The sequence below is a fragment of the Pristis pectinata genome, chromosome 19, assembly GCF_009764475.1.
Source record: "Pristis pectinata isolate sPriPec2 chromosome 19, sPriPec2.1.pri, whole genome shotgun sequence".
Classification (NCBI taxonomy): domain Eukaryota; kingdom Metazoa; phylum Chordata; class Chondrichthyes; order Rhinopristiformes; family Pristidae; genus Pristis; species Pristis pectinata.
The window spans coordinates 37,569,895-37,597,616 of record NC_067423.1 but is presented as its reverse complement, the minus strand read 5'-3'; the positions used below and the strand labels follow the sequence as shown (position 1 = coordinate 37,597,616).

Here is a 27,722-nt window from a genome sequence, read left to right as displayed (position 1 = left end):
CCGTAAACTCTCTTTCACTTTTCTCCAGACTACAAAAGCCTTGGTATCCTAAAACGCCAATTCCCAAATGTACCATTGATGGGACTGACAGCAACTGCAACAAGTGACATCCTGGAGGATGTGAAGAAAATCCTGTGTGTTCCCAAGGGCCTCACGTTTACAGCTTCCTTCAACAGACCCAATCTGTTCTACGAGGTATCTGAAATGCACCAAAATATTGAACCCCCTGCAGGTTGTCTCTAATACTTGCTGCTTTCACTTGACCTTCCACAGTACATCAAATCTACACACGTTTGACATGGCAACATTCTTCATTCCTTAGGATTGGAGAATTGAGTTTTCTTCTTCTTAGACAGTCCCTTGGGATTGAGGATGACTTACTTCTGCTCTGGTTCTGTGGGTTCCAAGGCCAATGTGGGACACACAGACTTTGCCAGGGCTGGGGTGGGTGGTGCCTGACGGAATAGACAGGTACTCAGTTGTGAGATGCTGCACTGTTTCTTAAGTTTAAGCGAACAGCTGTTCTGTGATCTGCACATCACTTTAATATGGTTAAAGGTGAGGGGAGCTATGTTTTCCTCAGGGGTTCTTGAACATATTTTCCAAACACACAAGACATGACCAATAATTCTTTTATATGAGAAAGGATATTACCATAATAACTTGCATAATCAAGGTGCAATTAGACCCCTACTAATTGTTCTTTGAGGCATTGTATATACCTCTCCGTGACTCTATGCAAACGGAGTGTTAGCTAGCAATCTTGTGCATTTTCTCTCTCTTACCATCACATATATACAGCACATTCACAGTCATGTATGAGAACTGAAAGGTCATCCTGTCCTCTGGAGGGTGCAGCCCTTGATTATTCTTGCTGCCTAAAATTTCTCAGCAGATTCTTATACCAATCGAAATTTGTCCTTGATGCATATCATCCTTAACCTTTCCCTTCATGCTAATTTTCTTGGGAGCATAAGAAAACATGCTCAGTATTTAATTTCTGCTTACCCAGTATTGGAGCAGGCAGTCTATTTGGAGGGATCAGGAGAGCTACAGGTATAAAATGCCTCAAGGAGATAATGATGGATGAACATAACAGGCTACCATGGATGGAGGTGGGACAAAACCTGTTTTTTTCCCCTTCAGGTAGCCGATATAAGGTTTTCTTTCAATAAGTTTCTTACCAGTATAGTTCTGGCTTTAACATTGCAGATTTAACCCATTTTTACTGACTGCATTGGACATTTTCCTACAGGGGCTCTGTACCAGACCACTTTCAGATCTGCTTTCCCAGTTCGAGTCAAATAAGGAAGGAATGAGAGTTATCATCTTTCTACATAACTTGTTCATAATAAATTAGTGAAAGATAATCCAATAAGTAGGAAATGGGATTGCTCTGAGAGCCAGCATAGTCCAGATGAGTTGAAGGCCTCCTGCATCAGGAGACAATGAGAATAGCACCTGTTATATACTCTATGTCAAAATGCTTCACAGATGTTATTGGGCAAAATGTAGTAGTGAGCCTATCAGACATGTTGGAACAGGTGATTGAAAGATTAAGGAGATGGATTTTAAGAAATGAATGAGTAAAGTGAGGTTTGGGATCAAAATACTCCTTGGGTCTAAGCAGCTGAAAACCTGGTAATTCATGGCTAATTGAAAATAATGTGGATGCCAGGACTGGTGGAACTGAGTGTTTCAGGAGGATTCAGGGAGAAGTGCAGGATTTTGGAGGTAGGGAGGGCTGAGGCCATTGAAGAATTTGAAAAAAAAATAGATGGGTATTTAATAATCAAACTTTTTGATTGGGACTCAGTGTGGGTCAGTAAGTTTGAAGTTGCAGGGACAAGAGACGATGCAGATTGGGATATAGACAGTAGCGTATTTTCCTCTGTTTAGGTTTACAGAATGGAAGAAGGTTGTCCAGAGGGAATCATGCACACTGGACAGGAAGAATCTTGTCACGCAACAATAAATCACTGAGTCATTGAAAGTGTGAACTATCCTAGGCTGGTTTGTCAGATAAAGAAATTCAGCTCATTTTCTCCATAGCATTTAATTCAGATTGAGTGGACCTGTAGCTCATTTTCTCCACAATTTTTAATTTCGTTACATTTCACAGATCCGACAGAAACCATCAAGTTTTGAAGCCTGCATTGAAGATATGGTCAGAATCATCAATAGCCGCTACAAAGGAGAATCAGGTATTTGTTTTAACACTGGATTTAAACCATCAAAGCAGAATAGATTTGTGTACTCACTGGGTACCCATGGATGGAAGTGGATCACAAGTGCTCCCAATACATCGGGCAATCCAATCTGTTTCCATGAATTCCTCTCCCATAAATCTGCCTGCTGATTTGTACACTTGAAGACCCCTGCCCCTCATTTCCCATTCCCACCCTTTCATGCTTGACTTTTTTTTCCCCCACTGTCAATTCAGACCCAAGGAATCTGCTGGGACAAGGTTATCTATTAGTTTACCAACTTTTTGAAGTAGCAGATCCAACCTGCTGCTAAATATATTTTTCCTTGAGGTGTGAATCTTTATTAACAGTGTAAATGTCATTTGTACCTAGGGAGTCCCAGCTATATCACCCCCCCTGAAAAGCTCTTTTTAATTTAGTGTATATCAAAGACAAGAAACTGGGCTCTTTGTTTTCTGCCATTGTGCAGGACTTAGAGCTCCATGTAACTTCCTGAGGCACCAGGATAAATAACAAAATCCAGAGGTGGGATGCTAAGAATTCTGAACAATTGTAACAAATGGGAGAGTTTAAAATCCTGAAATTGACTCCATTCACTCCAGGGTGGATTCTTTAGTGAAAAACCATGGGACCTGGGCTGTACAACTGTGGGATAGCCAATGAGACCTTCTACATGTACTGTCAGTCTTTCTGCGGGCTTATTTATTTTCAGATGGGGTTTAAACCTATTGTGTGTATAATTATGAATGCCAAACTCTGCATTGTCTTCAAGGTTCTGCCGAAGATTTTGACTTGTCCTATTGGATGGTGTAAGAGTGGTAGGGTATCTGATCAGTTTTAACAAAGGGATGAAAATAGAGAAACTAAAGGGAAAAATTATTAAAGATGTTCAAAATTTGGAGGAGTTTAACAGAGTAGAAAATTAGAAACTGTTTCCACTGGTAGGAGGCTACAAAAGAGATAGACTTAAGATGGTTGGCAAAAGAACCAGAGAGATGAGAAGGTTTTTTATTAAAGCTGTATGCTTTCATCATAATCTAAAAGGCTGGTGGGAACAGATTTACAGTAACTTTCAAATGTAATATGAGAAGAAAAGTCCAATAGTTAATGAGGTAAGAGCAGGGGTATGGGGCTGAATCAAACCAAAAAATGCTGGAAATACTCAGCAGGCCAGGCTGCATCTGTGGGGAGAGAGAGAGAGAGAGTTAATGTTTCAAGTCAAGAGACAAGAGTCAAGATCAATTCATTACACAGTGCATTGAAGTAGTACAGGGTAAAAACAATAACAGAATACAGAGTAAAGTGTCACAGCTACAGGTAAGTGCATTGCAGGTAGACAGTAAGGTGCAAGGTCATAACAAGTTGGATTGTGAGGTCAAGAGTCCATCTCATCATATAAGGGAACCGTTCAATAGTCTTATAACAGTGGGATAGAAGCTGTCCTTGAGCCTGGTGGTGTGTGCCCTCAGGCTCCTGTATCTTTTGCCTGATGGGAGAGGGAAGAAGAGAGAATGACCCGGGTGGGTGGGGTCTTTGATTATGCTGGCTGCTTCACCAAGGCAGCAAGAGGTATAGGCAGAGTCCATATAGGGGAGGCTGGTTTCCGTGACGTGCTGGGCTGTGTCCACAACTCTCTGCAGTTTCTTGTGGTCCCGGGCAGAGCAATTGCCATACCGAGCCGTGATACATCCAGATAGGATGCTTTGTGTGGTGCATCGATAGAAGTTGGTGAGTGTCGAAGGGGATGTGCCAAATTTCTTTGGCATCCTGAGGAAGTAGAGGCACTGGTGAGCCCAGTTAAATAATGATTAGCTTCTTCTGGTATCATTGGTTGGAAGTGTATTGTAACTGTTTTGTTGATGCCAGCATGGGCGAGTCTAGAGTAGCTGTGATAGGAGGTTGGGGAAGCTTAATGGTTCCAAATATCTTTCTCCTCTCCTCAACACTCCCATTTCTCCTACGCTTACTAACCAGGATGATTAGATGCTCTTCATAGCTGTTAAGTCGCAATTTTCAGTATACAGTTAAACTGCAATAATCTGCTATTCCATTGTTTGGAAATCCCAGAGGTTCGAAATCCCAATGGTTCAGCATCTGCCTCAATTGGTTCTGATTCCCAGGCTCCCTTTGAACCCACCGGGACCTCAGATCCCATACTCCCACTTAACCCACCAGGATCCTGGTTCTTGCCCTCCCCTTGAACTTGCCTCATTCACTAAAAAAAATTATTACGCGACTGTATACCGTTTTTCTAAAAAAAAAGTGTGAATTAAAAATGTGTTAGTTTTTTTAATAGGAGTAACATCCAATAGTCTGGAAAACCTACCAATCCGACACCACCAAACTCCCGAGGGTGCCATTATGGGAGTTGTACTGTAATTGCCTTTGGATCAGTTGTCCAGATTATGATATTCTCTTCTCTTCTGTGGCTCCTTGTGCTACTGCATTGAATGTTGTGTTCCAAGCTGTATTTCCACTGGTATGATCTGCAGTTTGAATTGTCATTTTAATTCTGATAATTTTGCCTCTAGGAATCATCTATTGCTTTTCCCAGAAAGACACCGAGCAGGTTACAATGAGCCTGCAAAAACTTGGCATTGCAGCTGGGTGTTACCATGCCAATATGGAGGCCACTGCAAAGAGTAAAGTTCATAAGGACTGGAGTCTGAACATAATAAAGGTCTGGCAAAATGAGGAATATTGCTAAAAGTTTTTCCTGTTCCTTGGGAGTACCCTTTTAACTAACAAAAACTTGCATGAATACATTGTGTTTCATGAACTTTCAATGTACCAATGTGCTTTATGGTCTTTAGAGTACTTTGGAAGTATAGTCATTAATATGGTTGGACTCATGACACATATCATTTCTCTTTGTGAGACATTACTGATGAACAGATCTTTTTTGATTGATAATATTAGTTTTTATACTAGTTTATGGTATTATTAGATACTACTAGCCTGGGCCTCTCATTCACATACATTTGAATGATGATACCTTCAGTAGTGCGGCAGACTCTTAGTAAGGCATTCACATGTCAGTCCCTGGGCTAGAGAGGGACTTAAACCTCCAGCCTCAGATGCTTCTTGCATCTCTTGCTGCATGCCCTTCACGAGTCTCTGCCAGTTCTGTTATAAATCACCTGAGCTGGTGGCTTATATGTCATAGCCCCTGCTTCGTTCCTGGGACACTACACCCACTCACCATCAGTTGAGGTAGGATGGTCCTTACTGAAGGTTAACCTGGGGAGCTGCTCTGTACAGAAGGCTGATGTGCTCACACCCACACAGGATGGTCCCTGCAAGTTCCCATAGTAAAAATTAAATTGTTGCAGTGAGGTGTGTCGGTGGAGAGAGATGTTTCTATGTGTTTTCCTTTGAAGAAAGAAGGAGTAACTGATGTATTGGTTAATATCATGGGACTGATTCCTGTCTCCATGCGTTGACTGCCCAGTTTTCATTTCGGTGTGGAGCAAAGAGTTCAGGGTCAACAACTGGCAGGAAGGATGTTCCATTTGAATATTATGCAGGCAGTGAGGGTTAAAACCGCCTCATACATCCACACATTTCAAGATGTTGATCTGCTTACAACAACGAAGTGAAGCAAATACTGTCATGGAGGCACACAGCACAGAAACAGGCCTGTCTGCCCATAGAGTCTATGTTGACCATCAAACACCCATTTGCACTAATACTGCACTAATCCCATTTTATGCTTGCCACATTCCACTCCACTTTCCCCCCACCCCACCCCAAGATTCTACCACTCATCTACACATGAGGAGCAATTTACAGTACCCAATTAACCTGCCAACCCTCATGTCTTTGGGATGTGGGAGGAAACTGGAGGACCCGGAAGAAACCCAAGCAGAGAGGAAGAACATACAAACTCCACACTGTATTTCATTCCCTTGTTATCCATTTAGTACCTTAATTAAATAAAAAAAAGATGAGAGAAGACATCTAAACTGCCCCATTTAATTGTGACACTATGTACGTCATGATTTTGTTGTCTCAGAGCCTTCCTAGTTTTTAAAAAGTTGGACGATGCACTTTTTAATAGTCTTTTTTTGATTTTCAAATATTTGCTTCCTTAGGTTGTTGTGGCAACAGTGGCATTTGGCATGGGCATCGACAAAGCTGATGTCCGATTTGTGTTTCATCAGTCTCTCAGCAAATCCATGGAGAATTACTACCAAGAGAGTGGACGGGCAGGTGCAGTATCAGAAAGGAACTGATTCCAGAATGTGGGAATATGACAGACGAAATGGTCATGAAAATGATTGTCTGGCATTAACATTTATCATTTTATTAAAATTCGGGTATCTTGAGTGGAATCAAAAAATACCTGTCACTTCTTTCTCTGTTTTTCAGTCCTTGCATGAGAACCTTTTGCTTCAAATATCTGTCCAGCTCCTCTTTGAATGATGTATACTTTTTCCTTCAGTAGCCCCTTATGGCAAATCATTTCATCTTCCAATAATCCTTTTTTTTTTCCTCTGGTGATTTTCCTAAATCTTTACTCTTCTTGCAGTATTTATGTTTCAATGAATTTGATAAATTCTTAGGAAGGGCAGTAATATGTAAACACAGACTGTACACTATAAAAGCACTTATTTACCCTTTTGGGATCTGGGTGTCACTGGTGAGGCCACATTAATTGCCCATCCCTAACTGCCTTTGAGATGGTGGTGGTGAGCCACCTTATTGAACCGCTTCAGTCCTCCCACTGAAGGTGGTCCCACAGTGCTGTTAGGGAGGGAGTTCCGAGATTTAGACCCAGTGATATTGAAGGAATGAGGAGTTATACAGCAAGGAAGCAGGCCCTTCGGCCCACCTCATCCAGGCCGACCAAGTTGCCTACTTGAGCTAGTCCCATTTGCCTGTGTTTTGTCCATTTCTTTCTAAACCTTTTCTATCCACGTACCCACACAGATGTCTTTTAAATATTGTAATTGCACCTGCCTCTACCAGTTTCTCTGGCAGCTTGTTCCATATACCCTCTGTGTGAAAAAGTTGCTCCTCAACTTTTTGGAAAGGATAGGTGGGTAGGCAGAGGGGGTGGTGTGGCCCTGATGGTTAGTAATGATATAAAATCAACAGAAAGGAAGGACATTGGGTCAGAAGAGGTGGAATCCTTATGGGTGGATCTAAGAAATAGCAAGGGTAAAAGGACAATAATAGCAGTTATATATAGGCCCCCTAACAGCAGTCAGGATGTGGACTATAAGTTGCACTTAGAAATAGAAAAAGCGTGTCAGAGTGTTAAGATAATTATGGGGGATTTTAACATGAAGGTGGATTGGGAAATCCAGCAAGGCAGTAGATCTCAGGAGAGTGAGTTTGTGGAACGTCTATGGGACGGCTTTTTGGAGCAACTTGTTGATGAGCCCACCAGGGGATCAGCTGTTTTGAGTTGGGTGCTGTGTAACGATCCGGAGGTGATTAGGGAACTAAAGGTAAAGGAACCATTAGGAACTAGTGATCACAATATGATTGAGTTCAGTTTCAAATTTGAGAAGGAGAAGCTGATAACTGGTGTATTGATATTTCAGTGGAACAAAGGAAATTACAGTGGCATGAGAGAGGAGCTGGCCCAAATTGATTGGAAGAGTAAGCTAGTTGGAGGGACGGCAGAGCAGAAATGGATAAAATTTCTACAAGAAATAAGGAAAATGCAGGATAGATATATTCCAAGAAAAAAGGTTTTAAATGGAAAAAAGGCACAAATGTGGATAACGAGAGAGGTTAAGGCTAAAATAAGAGCAAAAGGGAGGGCATTCAAGGAAGCAAGAATTAGTGGGAAAACAGAAGACTGGGAAACTTAAAAACCTGCAGAAAGAAACTAAGGGTCATTAGGAAAGAAAAGATGAATTATGAAAGGAAGTTGGCAGATAACATTCCAAAGGATACTAAGAGTTTTTTTAAATATATGAAGAGTAAAAGAGAGACACGGGTAGATATAGGACCAATCAATAACGGTGCAAGAGAGATTATAATGGATGATAAAGAGATGGCAGAGGAACTGAATGAGTATTTTGCATCCGTCTTCACTGTGGAGGACATCAGCAATATACCAGATAGTCAGGGGTCTCAAGGAATGGAACTGAGTTCAGTTAAGATTACTAGAGAGAAGGTGCTAGGAAAGCTAAATGGGCTAAAGACAGATAAGTCTCCCGGACCAGATGAGGTGCATCCCCGGGTTCTGAAGGAGGTGTCTTTAGAGATTGTGGAAGCACTAGTGATAATTTTCCAGGAATCGATAGACTCCGGCATGGTTCCGAAGGACTGGAGGGTCGCAAATGTAGTTCCACTGTATAAGAAAGGTAGGAGGCAGCATAAAGGAAATTACAGACCTATTAGTCTGACATCGGTGGTGGGAAAGTTATTGGAATTGATCCTCAAGGATGAGGTTATGGAATACCTAGAGGTGCAAGGCAAGATAGGTCCAAGCCAGCATGGTTTCGAGAAGGGAAGATCCTGCCTGACCAACCTATTGGAGTCTTTTGAGGAAATCTCAGGTAGGGTGGGTAAGGGAGAAGCTGTAGATGTTGTGTCTTTAGACTTTCAAAAGGCCTTCGACAAGGTGCCGCACAAGAGGCCGATTAATAAGATGAGAGGTCATGGAATTACAGGTAGGATAATAAAATGGGTGGAGCATTGGCTGGTTGGCAGAAAGCAAAGGGTGGGAATAAAAGGATCCTGTTCTGGTTGGCTACCGGTTACTAGTGGTGTTCCGCAAGGGTTGGTGTTGGGGCCGCTTCCTTTTACTTTGTACATTAACGATTTGGATGATGGAGTAAATGGTTTTGTGGCTAAGTTTGCAAACGACACCAAGATAGGTGGAGGAGTAGGGAGTATTGAGGAGACAGGAAGGTTGCAGAGAGACCTAGATAGTTTAGGAGAATGGGCAAGGAAATGGCAGATGAGATTCAATGTTGAGAAATGTGCTGTTGTACGCTTTGGAAACTGAAATAAGCGGGCAGATTATTCTCTAGAAGGGGAGAAAATTCAAAGTACAGAAGTACAAAGGGACTTGGGGGTATTCGTGCAGGATACCTTAAAGGTTAACCACCAGGTCGGATTGACAGTAAGGAAAGCGAATGCTATGTTGGCATTCATTTCGAGAGGTATAGGGTATAAAAGTAAGGAAGTGTTGATGAGGCTCTACGGGGCACTAGTGAGGCCTCATTTGGAATACTGTGTGCAGTTTTGGGCCCCAAATCTTAGGAAGGATGTGCTGATGTTGGAGAGGGTTCAGAGGAGACTTATGAGGATGATTCCCGAAATGAAAGGGCTTACGTATGATGAGCGTTTGTCGGCTCTTGGACTGTACTCACTGGAGTACAGAAGAATGAGAGGGGACCTCATAGAAACATTTCGAATGTTGAAGGGACTGGACAGAGTAGATGTGGTCAAGCTGTTTCCCTTGGTGGGTGAGTCCAGGACCAGAGGGCACAGTCTTAGAATTAGAGGGTACAGGTTTAAAACAGAGATGAGGAGAAATTTCTTTAGCCAGAGGGTAGTGAATTTATGGAATTCTTTGCCATGTACAACAGTGGAGGCCCGATCATTGGAGGCATTTAAGGAGGAGATAGATAGTTATCTAATTAGTCAAGGTATCAGGGGATATGGGGATAAGGCCAGAAATTGGGGCTAGAAAGGAATAGTGTTTTGTTTTCTTTTTTTTTCTATTTTTTTCCTTTAACTCATGGAGCAGACTTTTTCCCCCCATTTCTCATTTCTTTTTTCTTTTTCCCTTTCTTTTCCTTGGAACAGACTCAATGGGCCGAATGGCCTACTGCTCCCTTGTCTTGTGATCTCAGATCCCCTTCAAAATTTTGCCCTCTCACCTTAAACCTATGTCCTCTACTTTTAGACTCCCCTACCCTGGTGAGAAGATGGTGGCTATTCACCTTATCTATGCTCCTCATGATTTTACAAACCTCTATAAGGTCACCCCTCTGCCTCCTCTGTTGCAGGGAAAAGCCCCAGCCTATCCAAGCCTCTCCTTGTAACTCAAGCCCTTAAGTCCTGGTAACATCTTCGTCAATCTTTTCCACACACTTTCAGCTTAATGACACCTTTCCCGTGGCTGGGTCACCAGAACTGCATGCAGTATAACTTGGAGAGAAACCTGCCGGTGATGGTGGGTTCCTGTGCACCCAAAGCCTTTATTTGTCTTTCTTGGTTGTCGGTGTGAGAGATGCTGTCAGAGTAGATGGGTGAGTGCTTTTTCTAGACAGTACACACCACAGCATCTGTGAAATGGTAGTGGGGGGAATGAATGTTTAGGCTGATGAAGGGGGTAGCTGTCACTTGGGCTGCTTTGTCTCCGATGGTATCAAGCGTCTTGAGAGCCGTTGGAGCTGCACTCATGTATTCCATTAAGTTCCAGATGGTGGAAAGGTTTCGCGGTGCCAGAGGGTGAGTTACTTGCCTTGTTGTCATTGCCAAGGTATTTGTAGGGCTCCTCCAGATGAATTTCTGGCCACAGGTGACACCCGCAATGTTGGTAGTGGGGGACTCATTGATGGTAATACCATTGAATGTCAAGGGTAGGTGGTTGAGCTCTGATACTGGTGATGGACATTGCCTGACACTTTTTTGTGGCGTGAATATTACTTGCCACTTATCAGCTCTTGCCCAAACATCGTCTAGTTCTTGCTGCGTGCAGTGGGGACTGCTTCCTTTGCTAAGGAGCTGTGAATGGGGAAGGGGACATTGTGCAATCATCAGCAAACACGCACATTTCTAGTCTAATGATGGAGGGAAGGTCATTGATGAAGCAGCTGAAGATGGCAAGCTTCAAGTTTTTGTCATAGGTATTTATATACTGGGTATAAATGCCGTGAAAATGAGCTTTTTGCAGCAGCAGTGCAGTGCAGTACATTACATACATGACAAACATAACTTGTATAAACTTAAATTAACATAAATTATACATAATTTACACAACAAAATAAACAAAAATAACATAACGACATTATTGGAAGTTGAAAAAGGGGTTTTTCAGGTCGGTTCAAGCAACTGATGGCAGTGGGGAAGAAGCTGTTGTTGAACCTTGAGGTGTGGGTCTTCAGGCTCCTGTACCTCCTGCCTGATGGCAGTAATGAGAAGAGGGCATGGCCTGAATGGTGAGGGTCCTTAGTGATGGATGTTGCCTTCCTGAGACATCGCCTCTTGTAGATGTCCTCGATGGCGGGGAGAGCTGTACCTGTGATGGAACTGGCTGTGTCCACTACTCTCTGTAGTCTTTTGCATTCCTGTGCATTGGAGTTTCCATACCAGGCTGTGATGCAACCGGTCAGAATGCTCTCCACTGTACAACTGTAGAAGTCTTGTCAGAGTTCGATGACATGCTGAATCTTCTTCTAAGAAAGTAGAGATGCTGGTGCACCTTCTTCATAGTTGCATCAATATGTTGGGCCCAGGATAGATATTCCGAGATGCTGACACCCAGGAACTTGAAGCTGCTCACCCTTTCCACCCCAGACCCTTCAATGAGGACTGGTGTGTGTTTGCCTGACTTCCCCTTCCCAAAGTCCACAATCAGTTCCTTGGTCCTGCTGACATTGAGTGCAAGGTTGTTGTTACAATACCACTCAACTACCTGACCTACCTCACTCCTGTATGTCTCCTCGTCACCATCCGTGATTCTGCCAGCAACAGTGGTGTCATCGGCGAATTTCTCGATTGCTTTGGAGCTATGCTTAGCCACACAGTCGTAGGTATAGAGAGAATAGAGCAGAGGACACTGCCCTGAGGAACTCCTGCAGTGATGTTGTGGAGCTGGGATAAATGACTTCCAATAGCCATACCATCTTCCTTTATGTTGGATATGTTTCCACCCATTGTAGAGTCATTCCCTGATGTCTAATAACTTCAGTTTTACCTTCCCGTGCAATTGGAGTCTCCAGCTGAAAGCACTTTGTTGGGATTCATGGTATCACAACAATTAAATGAGAACAATTTGGTTTGGATACTTGAAGCAGTTAGATAATGAATGTTGATATCAATGTCGAATGTCCGAATGTCAGCCACATGGGCAATAAGTGAACAAACGTGCAAGCTATTCTGTCAAGATTTCTTTGGCCATTGTCACAGACATAGATCATGATGTTCACTCTCTGGTATTTACTAGTTTATGATAGATTAAAAATTAAAACAGGCACCATCTCATACACTGTATCATAGTAATAAGATGGTGACACCTTTCATTCAAAAGTAACTATTGTAAATTAACCTCTTTTGTATTATGTTTTGCAGGTCGAGATGACCTTAAAGCTGATTGCATTCTATACTATGGATTTATGGACATCTTCAGGCAAAGCACAATGGTAGTTATGGAGAATGTAGGACAACAAAAGCTTTATGAGATGGTGGCATACTGTCAGGATTCAAGAAGGTACAGTAGATTGATCCATTCCTCCCAGTAAAGTCCTCTTAGGATGACTCATGACTCATTTTTGGGACATTGACCTTCAGCTGGGATGATGTAATTGGAACCCAATCCCCAATGACTTTTGAAACAAGGGCTCAGATGGAGAAACATTGTTCTACTCTCACCGAGTTGATCTGGGAAAAGGAAAGCATATCAATTAGAGCGACTTCCTCATAAAGATGTTTCATTGTGTATACCTTCACACTATGATATAACGTTAACCCAATCTATAGAATAAGATAGTCACACTGAAGTGGACTTCATGCAGTCTATATTTACACTGTGATATACCCCTAACTCAATCAATGTGATAGCACAGTACATTTGCACTGTGACACAGCATTAACCCAATCTATGTAACACGTACTTACCAAAAGTGCCCAGTTGATTTTTTCAAGTGACTCAAAACAACTTGGAAATTGTCATTATCATGTTCCACTCATGGAACAAAGTATTGTCAACTGCATAACACTGAAAATAGCAGTGATAGACAATTACATTTCTAGATAATAGTAATGTACTACATTTGCATTGTGACACAGCCATAACCCGGTGTATATAATAACACTGTACAATTAAGTGAATGGAGGTGAAGCCATCGGTTTATTGTGCATCAACCTACTATGTTTCCAGATGTAGACGTGTGCAGATAGCACAACATTTTGATGAAGTCTGGGAATCAACAAAGTGCAACAAGATGTGTGACAACTGCAACTGTGAGGCATGTAAGTCCTTTCCTGAGCCAAAAAACAAGCGTTAAGCTGAAGGATTGTGAACATTTCAAAATTCAGTAAAAGGAGGACAAAGGCATTGATGAGGAAGAGAACACGAGAATTAGTCCAGCAAGAAATGTAAAAGCTTCTATAGAGATGTAAAAAGAGAAAAAGTAGTTGAAGTTAATGCGGGTCCCTTAGAGACCGAGACAGGAGAAAATTGATTGGGAAATAAGGAAATGACAGACATTAAATATTTTGTGTCTGGAAGAAAATACAGAAAACCTGTAAACAGAGGAGGACTTCATGTCGAGAGGGAATGAGGAGCTTTAAGAAATTAGCATCAGTGAAGTATTATTGGAGAACTTAATGGACTGAAAAGCCATAAATCCCCTGGACCTGCTGATCTGCTTCTTAGGGTATTGGAGATAATGGATACGCCATCCTCCAAAATTCTATTGAGTCTAGCAATCTAGCTTCCACAAACTGGAAGGGAGCAGGAAGGAGATGGAGAGAAAATAGGGAACTATAGACCAGTTACCTGACATCAATTATCAGGAAAATGCTGGGTTCTGTTGTTCAGGAAGTGGTACCAGGGTGCTTATAAAATAATCATGGGATTGGGCAGAGTCAACATGAACTTATGAAAGGAATGTCACATTTCACAAATATTTTTAGGTTATACTTAGCAGAATAGATAACAACGTATCTGTTGATTTGGACTGTTTGAACACCTCTGATAACATGTGACAGACTATGAAACAAAAGTAAAAGTTCAGGATGGGAGTAATATTCTGGTGTGAGCTGAACATTGGTTAATGGGCAGAACACAGAATAGGAGTAAACAAGTCATTTTGAGGTTGGGGGGCAGTGATACGACAGGTGAAGCAGAGATCAGTGTTAGGACCCCAGCTGTTCACAATCTATATCAATGACTTGGATGAAGAGATCAAATGGAATATATCCAAGTTTACTAGTGATTCAAAGCTGGATGGTAGTGTGGGCTGTGGAGTGCTTGCAGAGAGGCTTGTTGTGTACATGGACAGATTAAGTGAATGGACCAGGACATGACCGAAGGATCATGATATGTAAAATATGAGGTTATCCACTTCTATAGAAAAACAGAAGTGTGGAATACTTTTTAAATGGTAAGTGATTATAAAGTGTGGTAGTTCAGAGGGACCTGAGGGTCCTTGTACACATGAGAGTTTATATGCAGGTACAGCAAGCTATTACAAAGCCAAACAGTATTTATTGCAACAGGATTTGAGTACAAGAGCAGAGGTGTCTTGCTCCCATTAAATCAGGTCCTGACGAGACTGCATCTGGAATATTACATGCAGGTCTCTCTCCCTACCTAAGGAAGGACCTACTTGTATTAGAGGGTGTGCAGAGAAGGTTCAGCAGATTAACTCCTGGGATGGTAGGTTTTTCAAGTGAGCAGACACTAAACAGACTCTCTTCGGGTGATCTCATCGAAACACACAGAATTCTTTCGGGGCTTGATAGGGAGTTGGTATTCCCCAGGCTGAGAGTGATTCGGACCAGGGGTCACAGTCTCAACGTGAGGGGGTGGCTAATCAGGAGAAGAAATTTCTTCAACCAAGTGGTAGTGAATGTTTGGAATTCAGAAATCCTGGGGGTTGTGGAGGCTCTGTTGCTGAGTGTATTGAAGAGGAAGATCAATTCAAGTGGAAGATCAATAGGTTTTCAGATATTAAGGGATAAGGGCTCAGTGTAGAAAAGTGTCACTGAAGCATAAGGTTAGCCATGACCTTATTTAATGGTGGCGCTGTCACATGGGGATGGTCCTGTTTCTACTTCTTAAACTCTGCATTAATTTTCTACATAAAGGTATCATTACTATTGTAAAGTTCACGTGTTTCTTAATGTGCGATCTGTATGTGATTGTAGCGATGCAACAGAGTCCATACATCTTGAGTAAGAGGAGGCTTAAGCTTCTGTGATTTCCTAAACCTACAAAAGAAAAACTTTCTCATTTATGCCATTTATTTTCCTGAAACAGTATGTAGAGATAGTTGTATGTGACTCCAAAGTACTACTGGAGCAATACTTGGCTAGTAAAAGAAAATGAAGGCATAAACAGACCGATCAGAAAATAACTTGGAAACCTTCCACTGACACAAGTAACATAAATTGGGTAAACCTTAGTTCTAGCTCACTTTGGTTAAAGTAAAACTGAAAAGTAAATGGTTCAGGAGTTTCTAGCGCCCAAAATTTATGTTCATTACACTGACTTAACTTTTCTGAATTACTGTATTTTTTCTGGGGGGGGAGGGGGGGTTTGGCAATTGGGTTTGTATACTTTTGTTCAGTTTTTCTTTACTTTGCCTGATGTGTCACACTGAAATGATAGCAAAATAACACAGAGATCTAATAACAAAAAGTACCACTTGAAAACCACCTTACAATCGGTTTTGTCTGCTGCTTGTGGGGGAATCAGCTTTGCAAATGTTTCATTGAAAATAGAGCAGCTCCACGTAAGCACTTAAGAAATAGGAGCAGGAGTAGATCATCTGGCCCTTGAGATCTGCTCTGCCTTTCATTAAAATCATGGCTGATAATCTCCCTCAGCACCAGTTTCCAGGATGTTCCCTCAATGTCCAGAAGTCAATCAGTCTCTGTTGTGAATGAACTTAATGACTGAACTTCCGTGGCCCTCTGGAAAAGAAAATTCCACAGGCTCCCCGGCCTCTTGGTGAGGGAATGTCTGTTCAGCTCAGTCCTAATTGGCTTAACCCTTACTGTGTATCTGTTTCATAGACTTATCTGCCAGGGGAAACGTCTTTCCCACATCTAGCATGCGAAACACTAAAATTTTGCATGTTTCCATGAGTTCTCTTATTCTTCTAAACTCAAGCGAATACAATGCTGGTCTACGCAATCTCTCCTTATGATGCAAGCCCACCATCCCTGGAACTAGTCTAGTGAATCTTCACTGCACTTCCTGTATGGCAAGTACATCCTTGGGTACGGAGACTAAAACTGAACATGGTACTCCAGGTGCAGCCTCACCATTGCCTTGTAGGAGTAATAATAATTCTGTATTCAAATCCTATTGGAATAAAGACTAACATACCATGTGGTCTCCAATTACCTGTTGCACCTGCATGCTGGCCTTCAGTGATGTGTACAAGCACACCTTGCACCCTTTGAACATCAACCCTACCCAATCTCTCACCACATAACAAATACTTGCTCAAGGTGGTATCACCCAAATGAGTCAAATTTGTAAAATTGTTGTAAGTTTAATTCCTGCCACTCAACCCACCACCATCCGACTGGGGTAGACCTGTTGAAATGAAGTTTGGAAGTTGGTTGACAATAAGGATGCAAATTCCCATTTGGAGATCTGTGGAATAATGGCAGTGATGAGAAGGATGTTTTTATACAGAAGCTGCTTGTATATGGAAGAGGAGGGAGGGAACTTTTTCTAGAAAGGAGCAGCTATTGAATGAAAAGTATTGTTTCCATTTGGATTCCAGTTATGTTCAGGAAACCTAGTAGATCTTCAAATAAATAACCAATGGTGAAACCATTGACTAATTTAGAATGAAGAACAATCATTTCTGCAGCTGACATCTGTATTTTCTTTTGGCTTGTAGCTTTGGAGAAGATTGATATAACTGGTTACAGTTCTGATTTGATCAAAATACTCAAACATGCTGAACAACTCGAAGAAAAACTCACCCCATTAAAACTAATTGAAGCCTGGAACGGGAAGGGTCCCTCCAAACTGAGGTTGTCTTCTGTAAGCCCTCCAAATCTGTCCAGACATGAAATGGAGGATGTGATTGTCCATCTTCTTCTACAAGAATACTTGAAGTAAGTACAATGGTCCATCACCAAATTCACACAAAAGATAATAAAACCATGGAAGACACCAGAATTATGGCAAGAATAAGAAAGGGAAAGCTTGGAAATAAGGGCTTCATCACTGGCATTGGCTTCAACTTCTGAGTTCATATTTATTGTTGTCATAGACTTACATACACAGAGTATAAATGCCATGAAAACTAGCTTTTTGCAGTAGCACAGTACATTACAAACGTAAGTTAACGTGAACTTAACATAAGTTATACATTACTTACAAGTGTGCAAAATATAAAACAAAATAAATGGAACGACACTGGTACAAGATTGAGAGAAAAGAAATATAGTCTGTGGTAGTGTTAAGTTTTTTCAGGTCAGTTCAAGAATCTGATGGCAGTGGGGAAGAAGCTGTTGTTGAACCTTGAGGTGTGGGTCTTCAGGCTCCTGTAACTCCTGCCTGATTGGCAGCATCGAGGAGAGGGCATCCTGGATGGTGGGGGTCCCTGATGGTGAGAGGATTTAGGGAGGATCTTGAAAGGTACAGTTTTGCAAAAGTTAATGTTAAAACCTTCCTTCCACAATATAGCAATAGGTTACAAAATGTCTGAGATTATTGGTAGAAAAGCAAGGGGGAGCAGATAGAGCTCTGAATTCCCATCCCCAAACCTTGTTGGTAAGTAGATTGATTTATCAAAAATGTCTGTGGAGGCAAAGGATATTAAATTTAAAGGGAAATTGGACAGATGTTTTGAAAATGGTAGGAAAGCAGGATACAAAATATAGGTGTAGAATTGGGTTTGGGGTAAAGCCCTCAATTGAAGATCTAGCACCAACAGGCAATGGGCCAGGCAGCTTTTTCTGCTGTGCTTTCTGCTATCTCTTGTAATGTTTTTCGATATGTCCACTAAAAATAAATAAAAGTAATTTGCATTTGAGTCATTTGCACATTATATTTGTGCCACTTTTTGGTTTCCAGAGAAGAGTTCAGCTTTACTGCATTTGCAACAATTTCATACCTGAAGGTGGCACCCAAGGCTAATCTGCTGAGTGGCGATAAGCATGTTGTTTCCATGCACATGCGGATGAGAACTAACAAGGTATTTATGGAAGAATTGCTTTCAAACTAATTAGGCCATCCCAGGAGTCAAAGAAAATAGATGAGAACATTACAGGAGTATCATCGGTAATCTTCCAAATTCCCTCACTTTAGGAAGCTTTTCTTTTGATTGAAAAATTGTGCATAAAATATTGTTTACAAATGTAAAAAGTCGAGAGAGAAAACCCCAAAGAATTATAGACCATTCTGTCCAGGGAAGTTCTGGAATCTGTAATTAAGGACAGAAATACTGAATATTGTGATTTTCTTTGACTAATGAGAGAGCCAGCATTGATTTATAAAAATAGAGGATAAGTCCTGATGAACATGATTGAATGTTTTGAATAAGTGACTTAAGTAGTGGACAGAGATGTGTTACTTACATGGACTTGAAAAGGGATTTGAATGAAGTTACTCTTAGCAAAGGTTGAAGCTCAGGGAATTGGATGCAACCTATTGATCTGGTCAGGATACTGGCTCTGGATGCAGAGAGTAGGGATAATGGAAAGACCATCCTTACTTAACAGATTCCAACACTGGTAGCCCTTTGTGTTCCTGCTTATCCCCCTCCAGCAGCTGTCTCCAACCATCACTCCCCTGCACCCCGCACCCCCACCTCCCTGGCCTTCAGGGCTCCATCTTCCTCTTTTTTGTTTTTGTCTGCTTGCATCTATCATCCATCTGTCTCTTGTCTCCCAACTTCCCCTCCCCTACCTGGCTTAATCTGCCCGTCATCCATCCAACCGCCTCCCCCCCCCCCCCCCCCCCCCCCCAATCAGTCCACCAATCACCTCTGGCCTCTGTCTCACCAATCCTCCTCCCACTATATACTGGCTATCTCCCCTTTCCACACTCAGTCCTGGTGCAGTCCTGATCGATAATTCCTTACCTCCCCCCCCCCCCCCCCCCCCCCCTCCCCGATGCTGTTCGATCTGCTGAGTTCCTCCAGCAGATTGTTTGTTGGTGAGTAGAGATAATGGACAGGGGATTCAACATGGTAGGATTGACTGGTGGTGACCAGCAAGGATCTGTGTTGAAGTCTCTACTTTTCATCATTTAACAGTTTAACTGAAGTGGTAGAAAAACACTACTGTTGCCACAATAATAATCAGCATCTTAGGCATTTACTAATACATTCAGTATATGGGCAAAACTGAGGCAAATGGGTTTTAGTGTGAGAAAACTGAGCCCATTTATTCCAGCCAATAAAAGAGAAAGAACCTGTGATGAAAAGCTAAATGGATTGGAGGCCCAATCCACTTTGGAAATAATCAGAAAGGCCAATGGATTACTGGTCTTTATGTCAGGAGGATGAGAGGACTACAGTTTTGCTGTAGTTATACAAAGCCCTGATTGGATTACAGCTGGAGTACTTGGCCACCACGCCTTCGGAAGTATATCTTAGCATTGGAGAGGATAATACCTGGTCTCTAAGCATTGAGGGATTGTATTCTCTGGGATTTAGAAGAATATGGAGTGTGTTTTCATGATATTGATGCAAACTGATGAGGGAGAAACTATTTCAATTGGTTGAGAATTCTAGAATTAAGAGGCACAGTCTAAGGATTAAAGTCAGATCATTCAGAGCTGAAGGTAGGAAACATGCTAAGGATGGTGGAAGTGTGGAACACCTCTCTGTAAATTGTAGTTCATGCAATTTAATTGATTTTTTTTAACCAAAGCAAACCAAGCATGATGGCTGACATGGAAATGAATGTTCTCAGTGTACTTTCTCCTCATGCCCTCCATGGGTGAATGAGGTAATCTGGAATTAAACTTGATGATTTGCTATAGTGCGCCCTGTAAATCTTACACACCACAGCAGCATGCTTCCAGGGGTGGAGGGGGAAGAGGGTTGGATGCTGAGTTCCATGGCATTGGAGTGACTACTTTGTCTGAGAGGTTGTTGGACTTCAGCTATCTAGTTGGGCTGCACCATCTCTTTCCTGATGCTCAAAATGCAAACATGGTGCATTTATAGCTGTGGTAAACGGGTGTAATACAAGGCCTAATAACCAGAATGTATTGAGAACCTTGGAGACTCCTTGTTGAATTAATTGTCCAAATATCAATTAGTGTTTGATTTAGCTGATGAGGCTTTACGTTTTTATACCTTATTTTAAGATAGGACCAGGAAAGAATTAAGTTTGTCGTTTAAATAATAAAAGGGTGCATGTAGTGACAACGCTCTGGCTGGGCAGAGGTGATGACCATATTGCTGTAAGTGACTGAGATTGATTCCACGCACAGAACTTTACATATTGCAATCCTCCACTTGCTGTACTTTTCTGGATAAATTATGCAGTCTTAATCGGAAGAAGTTTCTGAAGTTTCTGTTTCCTTCTCTCTTTAAGGACACTGGTGTCTGAATAAATTGACTCCTGTGCTCCGATCCACTACCAGTTCAAAGGCTGATAGTGTTATCCATAGATATTGTGCAATAACATGCATTAGTTTGCTTAATATCTGTTTCTAAGAGTAAGGCAGATTGCCCTAGATTTCCATTCTATCTCTAGATGAAATCTCCTGCTGAGGAAGTACCAGAAGTCAAAGGTGCTAAGCAGAAAGAGTGTGGGAACAAGCGTTCTGCTACGGAAACTGTAACTGGCAACAAGAAAAGTAGGCTGTCCAAGGCTCAGGGACTTATCCTGGATTGATCCACCCCTATTAGAAGGTAAGATTTACTCAGATGGATGACTTTCCAACACATCTTGTTCATCAGATGGTTAAAATGGCTTATGATGTAATAAACATTTTATAAGTTAACACTTTTAGTGCACAAGGAAACATTAGATTTAGTTTCAGTAATCAGTTTATTTCTTTCAATAACACTGAAATATCTTTCTTACAAGTGAACTGACTGGTGTTGTACTCTTCCTTATATAATCTGATAGTTAATCTGATAGGGCAGGCACGGTAGTGTAGCGGTTAGCGCAATGCTATTACAACGTTAGTGACCTGGGTTCAATTCTGGCCGCTGTCTGTAAGGAGTTTGTACGTTCTCCCCGTGTCTGTGTGGGTTTGCTCTGGGTGCTCCGGTTTCCTCCCACATTCCAAAGGCGTACAGGTTAGGAAGTTATGGGCGTGCTATGTTGGTGCCGGAAGCGTGGCGACACTTGCGGGCTGCCCCCAGAACACTCTACCCATAAAAAGATGTATTTCACTGTGTGTTTCTATGTACATGTGACGAATTAAGATATCTTAAAAATATTTTGTCAAAGTTTCATTAAGGATTTAAAAGAACACTCAAATACGCACACTCCTGCTTTGCAGTTTACCTCCTAATGTATTTCTAAAAAGACTTAGCTGGGAAATGTCATCGAATGGCAGCACTGTGGTAGTGTTGCTGCCTCAGAGCTTCAGCAACCCAGGTTTGATCCTGACCTCCAGTGTGGAGTTTGCACATTCTCCCTGTGATCACATGGGTTTCCTCCCACAACACAAACACGTGCTGGTAGATAAGTTAATTGGCTGCTGTAAGTTTTCCCTAGCGTAGGTGGGTGGTAGGAGAGTTGGGTGGCAGTTGTCAAGATGCAAGAGAGAATAGGTTACAGGGATATAAGTGGGGGAATGGGGCTGATTGCCCTGAGACCTGGCATGGATTTGATGGGATGAATGGCCTCCTGCATCATAAGGAAATGTGACCATGTTAAGGGTGATTCCTTAGTCCGAGATGGGAACAGCAGTAAGGAAATCAGGACTATGGTGTAGCACCTGGTCTCTCATTGAGTCCATCTCGTTGCTGATTGGGGTTATCCCATCTCTTTCTTGTCAGTTCCCCACTCAGAACACAGCATCGATAATTCAATCTTTTCGTTTTAAACTCATGAAGATAACAGGCAGGATTTGTAAGAGTTGCTTGCTAACACACAAATTATTTTGACTTTGTCCTCAGGAAGAAACTATACCGTAAATGAAGAGGATCAGGAGTGGGAGAAAGGAGGTATTGAAGAAGGCTAGAAAGCTTTCAGCAAAAGCACGCTTTCCAAGACCTCAACTGCAAAAAAAAATTTTTCAAGAGTCTAAAATGCTGCATAAGTAGTCATCTCAAGTGTAATGAGAATGCACTAGCTGAGAAAAAGTTTCAGAATTTTGTATTTAAAAAAAACAAAGAACTGTATAAAACCATCAAGGAAAGGAAACATCACTAACCTCCTGTGAAATTTTAGGTGTGTTTAGCTTGAAGGAAGCCACCAAATGAGAGTTTTTATAAGCCATGCATTTTTTTTGTAATAAATGAGTCCACAGCTGGGATGATGAAGGCTGGTTGGACAGCTTTTATAGTAAACCTATACCCAAGGACTTGTAATCAAACAAGTACAGTAGGGGACCAACTCAAAAGATTACTTTTTATATAAAGGTCATTATGAGGAGACATGAATAAAATTTCAAACAAGATAAAAGTTAACTGATAACCAAAATAAAAGATTCCTTACCAATAAAAAGTTTGCTAAGTGGACATGTGTATTTACACTGTTCACTGCCCTGTTTTATCTCCTCTCCAAAAATAAAATTTCACCTGAATGATGATTCTGCTTTCAACACATGTGAATGCAGCTGGAATTGCTGAAATTACAAAAATTCAAGTGCCATCTTTTTGTACTGTATCTTGAAAAGTGGAAACAACAAAATACTGGATCACTAATCTAATCTTGCAAAGACAAATATGTGTAAGTTTTTTGTACACTATGCTTGTTAAGTGTGGGTATTTTGTATTCTTAAGCTGTGTGCCTGGATTGCGGTATGCTCCCACCGAGCACCATAAAAGAATGGCTGGTATTTAAAAAAGAAAATGTTTGATGACATTTCTCAGCTGCTGAAATTCTTTTCAAGAGTAGTTACTCGTACAGTGTCAGAAATGCAGCATTTCAGTTTATGCATAGCAAGGTCCCATGGTGATGTTAGAGTGACCAGATAATGTGTTTTAGGGATGTTGATTAGTGGGTAAATATTGGTCAAGATAAAGGAGAGAACTCCCCACCTTCTCTTCCAATTAGTCCAGGATCTTTGGAGGTTTAGTGCCTTATGGCGCCTCAAAACAGCCCAGATCTTCCTTGGCACTGCGCTGAAGTATCAGCCTTCGTTACACATTCTCATCTTTGCATTAAATCATGACCATCTGTCTCTAGAAGAAGAGTGCTAACACTGACATAATGCAAGTGCATAAGCTTCCAAATTATGATATGGGTGAGTGCTGGATGCTGCTGCTCTAAAATAACAGCAATGTAGGTTTGCCCCACCTATCTGGTTGCCACCTTACTGAGCTGCCAAGCAGAAGTGCCATGCTGATTGGTTGGAGCAAATGAAAAACAAAATAAAACACTCAATTTGGCTTATGTACATGCACCAGCTTTAGTGTCACATTGGCCTGTAGCTGGGACTACATTGGTACCAGGAAACAATTCAACCTCTCTCCCACACTATGAAGCTGTAGACTGTGTCACATGTGGTCAGACCCAAGGAGGAGAACTTAACTTCAAATATCTGGCTGAATCATAGATCAGACTGCTTGAATGGATTGTGCATTCCACTAATAGCAAATCTATTGCCGTGCATAGTTGCCATGTTACAACGCTTGTGTAACTGGTTTGATGAAAGAACAATATTTTTTTTACAGTTTTAACTTATTATCTTAATCGATTCTGAATTTCTTATCTCCTGGGCCAATTATAATGCAACGATGATTTAATTAAATAGGGAAAAATGGGGAACTGTGAATTAGAGTTGATAATACTGGGATTACACAGTACATTGATCAGCATCTATGCCAAGGATAAGCCATGGTATATTCCTCATTAAAACTGATCTCTTGAAGTGCACACCCAAAAAGAAAGGATCTATTCATCTGATTTACTCTGCCATCATTTTATTTTTTATTTCAGTCGTGCCCAGCCTCGTTTACAGAAGTGATTGGTCATGAGTAAATGTAGGTTTAAGAAGAATGCTGAACTCGGGCTCCTGTACTTTAATGTATTGCAGCAGTGAAAGCAAAGCCCACTTTCTTGCTAGAAGTAATGGAATCTATGACATAGCTGGTATTTGGCATATGTAATACACCGTGATATTTGGTTTTCCACAACGGACAAAATTAGAGAGTCATTCTGTTAACACTTACTCAGTTGCACTAAGACTCATTTTATGTTGCACTGTTTTTCGCGCGCTTTTAGTTATAGGAAAAGTTTTCCATGTGTTTGTTTCTGTTTCTGAACTGTGCCTTGATTTATTGCAATAAAATCTGAGGTTCTGTACCATACTATGCAGTTTTCAGTTAGGCTGAAATTTAAATATCGGTGTAAGAATAGTGCAAAAAAATGACAGAATTTCAACCCAATGGCATTTGCTGTTGTGCATTTAAAATACCAGGACGAAATGGTGTCCTTCTGTGATATGGAACAAACTGCATCAATCCTTCCTGTGGTGTGAGATCCATAACATTGAACAGATCTAAGAAAAAGCCTGAATTTATTTGGGGGGGGGGGCGGTGGGGGGGGGGGGGGGAGGCAGTTATGAATCCCCATATACCCTCTCTTTCTGCTCTGTGACACCCTCGGCCAGTTACCGTGTTTTCACAGTGGCCCTGGCGAGAGGGATTCTGGGCTCCACTTGTTAGCAAAGTTTGGGCTAACGATTGAGAGAACAGAAATGAACATTTTCAATTAACCACTGACCCATGGTGTACAATAATTACACGATTTAGACACAAGAGACTGCAGATGCTGGAATCTGGAGCAACAAATAATCTGCCCCAGCAGATTGCTAACTGCAGCCATTGAATCGGTCGGCAAATAAAGTCGCAGCAATCTGAATTTACACCAGAGGGCGGCAGTCCAGCAGTGTCGCGATTTCAAATTCCCCGACTGTGCTTAAAATCACTCAGGGTCACCGCGGTTGCAGGACGTTAGGTCTCGCCCATCTCCAACTGCACCTCCCCCGTGTCAGCGCCCCAGGAAACACCGACAGCTTAGCCGGCGTGCACGCAGCTAAAATAACAATTTATTTTGCAGTCCAACAGTTTGAATTTAATAACGTTCACAATGAAACAAAAACTGCAGATCTGAAAATAAAATCAGAAAACGCTGGAAACACTCAGCAGGTCAGACAGCGGCTGTGGAAAGAGAAATTGAGAATGTTTCAGGTCCGATACCCTTCGCCAGAACTTAAAATGCAATTGGATAGAAATTTAAAAAAAAACTCCGTGGTTAAAGAGTAAGTGGATAGCTACTTTAAAGCCACAGGCACCGCGGTGGTTTCCTCCCGTGCTAGATGTATGACAAGTGTGCATCAGACTTGTATCCAGTGACAGCTGATGCTGCGTTCACTGCTGCCATCTATTGCTAGCTTGTGGATAAACACCTGAAATGCCATTAATTAGATATTTTATTCTAAATTTTCAGAATATCTGAATTAACCTGCAACACTGTAGCAAATTGGCATCTTACATGAATGATTTAAGTAACATCCTGAATTTCTCCTTCGACTCCTCTCACTTCCTCAAAATTAAAAGTGTCAGTCTGTGACCCTCGTGATGCCTGGCTTCTGGTGGAATATGTACAGCGTTTTGTTCCAGTCCCATTCACGCCCTCTCTCCAGTACACGATGGCAGTATTATCACATTTCCTGCCTCACTCTAAACTAGAAAATGTCATCAACCTTGCTTGAGATTTCCATCCCTCCATTAACTCCAGGCCTAAATGTTCCCTTCCTTGATTTGTCTCCAATTTTGGAGATAAGACCATCAATCAATATCCATGATAAACCCACAGACAGCTTGATTACACCCTACTTCCCTTAAGGATGTCCTTCCATTCTCCTAGCCTCACAGCCTCCGTCACAACAATGGCACCGCCCGCATCAACATTCCCCCTCCACCCTGGCTGACAGAATCATATATGTTAATGTATATATGGCAGAGGAGCTGAGGAAAACTGATACACTCACAGTAAGATAGCTATTGCTGAAACATGATTCAATGGGATTAACATTCCTTTGTCAATTTAGAAAAAAAATTCTTTTGGATGGAGTTGGCATAATTTTGGTTAAAGAAACAATTACACTAGTGATTGAAAGGTTTAAAAAGGAAGAAATGGGTTGAGGAGTGGAATAAAACTCCAGATTTGCACTACAGGCATTTGCTGTAAATCAAGAAAACATAAAAGCAAGTCTGTAGGTTAATTACTGAGGTGCAAAAGTAATACAATCATAATATTAGGTTTCAATTTTGAGTCACAGTCATAGAATCATACAGTCCCTTCAGTCCACTGGGATAGTCTGCTTACTATCAAACACCCACTTACACTAATCCTACTTTATTTTCAATACAGTTCCATCAACTACCCCCAGATTCTACCACTCACCCACACACCAGGGGCAATACACTGTGGCTATTATACATATAATTATACATATATTATACATACCTCCTATATGCCTAACAACCCACACATCTCGGGATATGGGAGGAAACCAGAGCACCTGGAGGAAACCCAGTCACAGAGAAAGTGCAAATTCCACACAGACACCATCAGGACAGACTAATTGCTGGCTAGGCAGTCTAAACTGATGGGAGATTTATTGGAAAAATTCTGAGGGACTATATTAATAAGCATTTAGCTAGGCACAGATTAATCAGGAATATTAAAGACTTAAAGGTAGATCATGTCCAACTAACTTGACTGAATTTTGGGAAGCTAACAATGAGGGTCGATGAGGGCAACATGTTTGATGTGCTCCACATGGATGATAAGCAAGGCTTTTGACATGATCCCTATGCAGACCAATCAAAAAAGTAAAAACAAATAGGACTTGAGGGCAAGTGGCAAGTTGGATCCAAAAGTAGATCAGTGGCAGGAAACACTGGGTAATAGGGTGTTTTGTTGGCTGGAAGCTATTTTCAGTGGGGTTCCACAGGGCCTAATGCCAGATCACTTATGTTTCATAACATGTCACCAAAACTTAAATGTAACAGCCAACATTAAAAAGTTCATAGATCATCATATCCATGAACAATTTTGGGTTAGTGAGGGAGAAAACTGTAGACAGCAGATGATGTCGAGTGGGGGAAAAGTTGAAAACAGAATAAATTTGGAAGAAATGTGAGGTATTTGGGAAGGGGAAACAAAGCAAGGATAGGATATTGTAAGGCATCGAGGAATGGGGACCCCGGAATGCAGTGCGTATCTATACCTGCCCAAAAGTAGCAGGACAGGTAGCTAAGGTTTTAATGGAGGACAACAGGATTTTTTCCTATATTATCCAAGATAAAGAAAGAAGGAGGTTGTGTTAAAACTGTATAGAGTATTAGTGAATGCATAGCTACTCACAGTTCTGGTTGCCACATCACAGGATGAATCCTATGGCACTCGAGAGGGTACAAAGCAGATTTAGGAGGAAGTTAGAGAATTTTAGTTATGAGGAAAAACTGGCCGGGCTGG

General features: G+C 41.5%; 1 protein-coding gene across 3 annotated transcripts in view; it reads left to right on the top strand.

Moving 5' to 3' along the window:
* recql (RecQ helicase-like) overlaps positions 1-24,544 on the top strand; it is a 49,204-nt gene extending 24,660 nt beyond the window's left edge. For 2 of the 3 annotated variants that reach the window (XM_052033656.1, XM_052033657.1), the window contains exons 7-16: positions 29-195; positions 2,123-2,204; positions 4,739-4,887; positions 6,302-6,419; positions 12,474-12,612; positions 13,282-13,373; positions 16,988-17,207; positions 18,172-18,292; positions 20,808-20,965; positions 22,187-24,543. In XM_052033656.1, the coding sequence (XP_051889616.1) occupies positions 29-195; positions 2,123-2,204; positions 4,739-4,887; positions 6,302-6,419; positions 12,474-12,612; positions 13,282-13,373; positions 16,988-17,207; positions 18,172-18,292; positions 20,808-20,948 (1,229 nt within the window). In that variant the 3' untranslated portion in view covers positions 20,949-20,965; positions 22,187-24,543. Of the gene's footprint in view, positions 1-28; positions 196-2,122; positions 2,205-4,738; positions 4,888-6,301; positions 6,420-12,473; positions 12,613-13,281; positions 13,374-16,987; positions 17,208-18,171; positions 18,293-20,807; positions 20,966-22,186 lie in introns of all 3 variants that reach the window. The other variant, XM_052033655.1, reaches the window with a different exon arrangement.
* The last annotated feature ends 3,178 nt before the right edge of the window (positions 24,545-27,722 follow it).